Source organism: Trachymyrmex cornetzi, unplaced genomic scaffold (assembly GCF_001594075.2).
Source record: "Trachymyrmex cornetzi isolate Tcor2-1 unplaced genomic scaffold, Tcor1.1 scaffold37, whole genome shotgun sequence".
In the NCBI taxonomy this organism is placed as follows: Eukaryota; Metazoa; Arthropoda; class Insecta; order Hymenoptera; family Formicidae; genus Trachymyrmex; species Trachymyrmex cornetzi.
In genome coordinates, this window is record NW_017298429.1 from 417,268 (window position 1) to 420,681 (window position 3,414).

The 3,414-nt window shown below is 32.3% G+C and overlaps 1 protein-coding gene across 2 annotated transcripts in view; it reads left to right on the forward strand.

The window, feature by feature from the left end:
- LOC108763612 (protein zer-1 homolog) overlaps window positions 1-2,543 on the forward strand; it is a 6,174-nt gene extending 3,631 nt beyond the window's left edge. For both annotated transcript variants that reach the window (XM_018511385.1, XM_018511386.1), the window contains 3 exons: window positions 638-787; window positions 932-1,184; window positions 1,289-2,543. In XM_018511385.1, coding sequence (XP_018366887.1) covers window positions 638-787; window positions 932-1,184; window positions 1,289-1,491 — 606 coding nt within the window. In that variant the 3' untranslated portion in view covers window positions 1,492-2,543. The remainder of the gene's footprint in view (window positions 1-637; window positions 788-931; window positions 1,185-1,288) is intronic.
- The last annotated feature ends 871 nt before the right edge of the window (window positions 2,544-3,414 follow it).

The following is a 3,414-nucleotide window of genomic DNA, read 5'->3' on the forward strand; positions in this document are numbered from 1 at the left end:
CAGACTTTTTCAATTCCAATTTCGATAATAGTGGCGACATCTTTGATTTAGTTTTTACATTATATTATATAATATATATCATTCTGTCTTACTCAAACGCATACATCTGTTCTTATCTAACATATGCCAGCACCATCTATCGCAAGACCGCGCAACTACTGCTACACGGAATTTCGGCTCTGTTGACAGTCCCAGTCTCCGCAAAGCATCTGTATACACGTATTTCCTATTCGGTGGGAATATATCTTTTCTAGACTTTCAATCTTAGTTCTACAAATTCGGTATCGTTCGTTTCAATAATGTGATGTTTGCTGCCCGCTTATTTTCAAGATATGGACTCTAAAACTCTTATATCAAGCAAATATATATCCGAGGTGACAGCTGTGCGAGCCAAAAATACGTAAATTTTATAATTTTTTTTCGATTTTCTCATAAAATCCAGTGTAGCAAACATCCTCTGTGTGCGTACTATAATTTAAGTAATAATACTTTTGCAATCCGTACATCCAATACGGAGAAATCCCACCGAATAGGAATGTGGTAAAACAGGGGGCTTTAGCATCGCCTTAAGCTGTATATCTGAGAGCGTGTAATTTTCTTTCTATTGCATAATATAAATATTCTCTCGCATGTCTAGCAATATCCGCATAAAGAAGAATTATTGAGGAATATGATGGGTTTGCTCGGAAATGTGGCAGAAGTCGAATATCTTCGGATTCATCTTATGCAGGAACGATATGTAACTGTCTTCGCCAATCTGTTACGCTCTAATAGTGATGGAATTGAGGTTTCGTATTTTCTTTTTTCTTCTTTCACTTTTTCTTTTTTTTTAATTTTTTTGTAAATTATTTATTTCAATTTTACTCGAACATTTTTTACTATTAAAATTTCTAATATGTTCTTAAATATATATATTTTTCGATTTATATAGGTTCCATACAATGCTGCTGGTATATTGGCACACATGGCATCTGATGGTCTCGACGCTTGGACAATAGAAAAGCCAACTCGTAAAGAGGTTCTTAAATACATGGTACAAGCAATTGAAAGTTGGGACTTAAATGCAGAACGTAATATTAATTATCGTTCATTTGGACCATTATTACGCCTACTGGATGTGTATCATACTCCTCCATGTCAACATTGGGCTGCTTGGGCTCTTGCTAATCTCACTAAAGTATACTGTACGTATGCAATATTAATATTTCTTATGTCAAATACTTTAAATTATTTGCTGTTTTGCTCCTTATGTCTTTTGCTATTTTACGATATAATCCGATTTTTTTAGCATTCAAATATTGTGCATTAGTAGTGAAAGAAGGAGGACTAGAGAAACTACATACAGTGATAGCAGATTCCAGACCATACGAACGTATAAAAGAACTCGCAAATTTGGTGATTGAAAATTGCTGTCAATACGAGAGCCATTCCGATGATGTAAATGTTTCTCATTCAGTCTTAGATTCGGAATATCTACGTCTGGATGGCTAAAAAAGATCTTAGTAACATCATTATGCACGTTGCATAACTTATATCGTTTCTTTAGGCAAAACAAATTATGATTAGTACTACAACTTGAACGGATAATAGCGGAGGAATAATTACATAGACGAATCAGAAAAACATGAGTGTGTTACATTAACTTGATAATAATAGATCTGTTCTTTGTAGTTGTACCATGTCACACTTTCTGCACTTAAAATATGAAATAAGTATATAATTAGACGGAGAGAAAAAAAGAAACGATAAAAAGTACAAAAAGTGTAGCTACAAAGAACGAACCTATTTTTTCGATAAAAAAAAAGGAAAGGGATGGATGCTCAATATTATAATTACAAAAGTTGTGTGTGGATGGATTTGTATGTATGTATGTATTTTTTTGCGTTATATGTGTGTGTATGGATTTGTATGAAGAATACGAAGTATTTTGAAACGAATATTCAATTTTATCCGTAAATATTCATCTTATATATTATTGCTGATAATAAATGATGAACTACACCGAGAATCATTCATCCAATCAATGTACATACGGTGTCACAAATGTCTTGCCATAAAAAATATTATTTTGAGCACATTCAAGCAGATATGTCTAGATATTTGTGCATCGTAATTGCTGATTGTTGATAAAACAACTAAATTTATATTAATTTAAAAAACGGAATGAATACAAGGTGCTATTTACTTTTAATCGAATGTGGTTATGCTCATGCATGTAAAATACACATGCTAAATTCACCGACAGATAAAATTCTCAATGATGCATTTGTCACGCCGTGTGTATGTATTCATACATAATACGCTTTTAATACATAGTCGAGCCTCCATATTCTGTACATCCCTATTCTTAGGCCCAGTTGCACCAATTAAATGTCACTTTGATTTTAAGTAAGCCTTAAAACTCTATCTGTCTCGTTTTAAAGCCAAAAAGAGACAGAGACAGAAAGAGTTTTAAGCCTCACTTAAAATCAAAGTAACATTGGTGCAAACGGGCTTTAGTTATCTAAATTTTTGAAAATGATTACTGAAATCGCGAACACACAATGGCTGCGTTCAGCAGTGAAAGCAGCTTTGCAACTGTGTAAAATTCTTCAATATGATTTGTCTTGCCCTTAGTTCCTCATTGAGTCTAAATGTATAAACCAATCATATTCAAGAATTTTACAACAGTTGCAAAGCTGCTTTCTCTGCTCAATGCATAGTGGATCAGATGAGAGGAATGGAGGAGAGAGAATAAAATTTATTTGTAATAATAGGCTAAATTAAGGAGGTACGACTACAAAGAGCGAAAGTGAATAATCGCAGCTAAGGCTTGTACGTTTATTATACTTGTCTTTAACTAATCGTATTGACTTTCGTACAATATGTGGATGTTCGGTTTTTTTCTCTTACTTTGCTTTTTCTTTTCTTGTAGATAATAGTATAGATAATTCGTTCCCATTTTTTTTATATTAGGATTTTTCCAAAACACAAAAATGTGACAGGTTTAGAAGAATATTACATGTGTAAATAGAATTGTGAAGGAGCAGTACATTAGATTTAAATGTTTTGTATGTTATCGTTATAATTACTATTAAAGAACCCTTGAGAAAATTAACTCTATCAACTAAGTCCCAATTGTACACGGTCAAACATATATTTTCAACGAATTTTCAGATTTGTCTTTTCATAGGTTCTTGTTTGATAACAAGAATATATGGAGAAATAATTATAGCGATTATTACTTGCGCCAATATAATGTGACGATGTAACCACATAACACATCAATGCATACCCGGTTTGTTCGATGTATAATATAGTATTATCTGAAATCATAATAATAGTACGTATTTTATTCTTTTTTTCTATCCTTATTTTTTTCTTTTTTTTTTCAAAAACTTCAGGCTATTATTTATATGGGTTCAGTGACGCAAA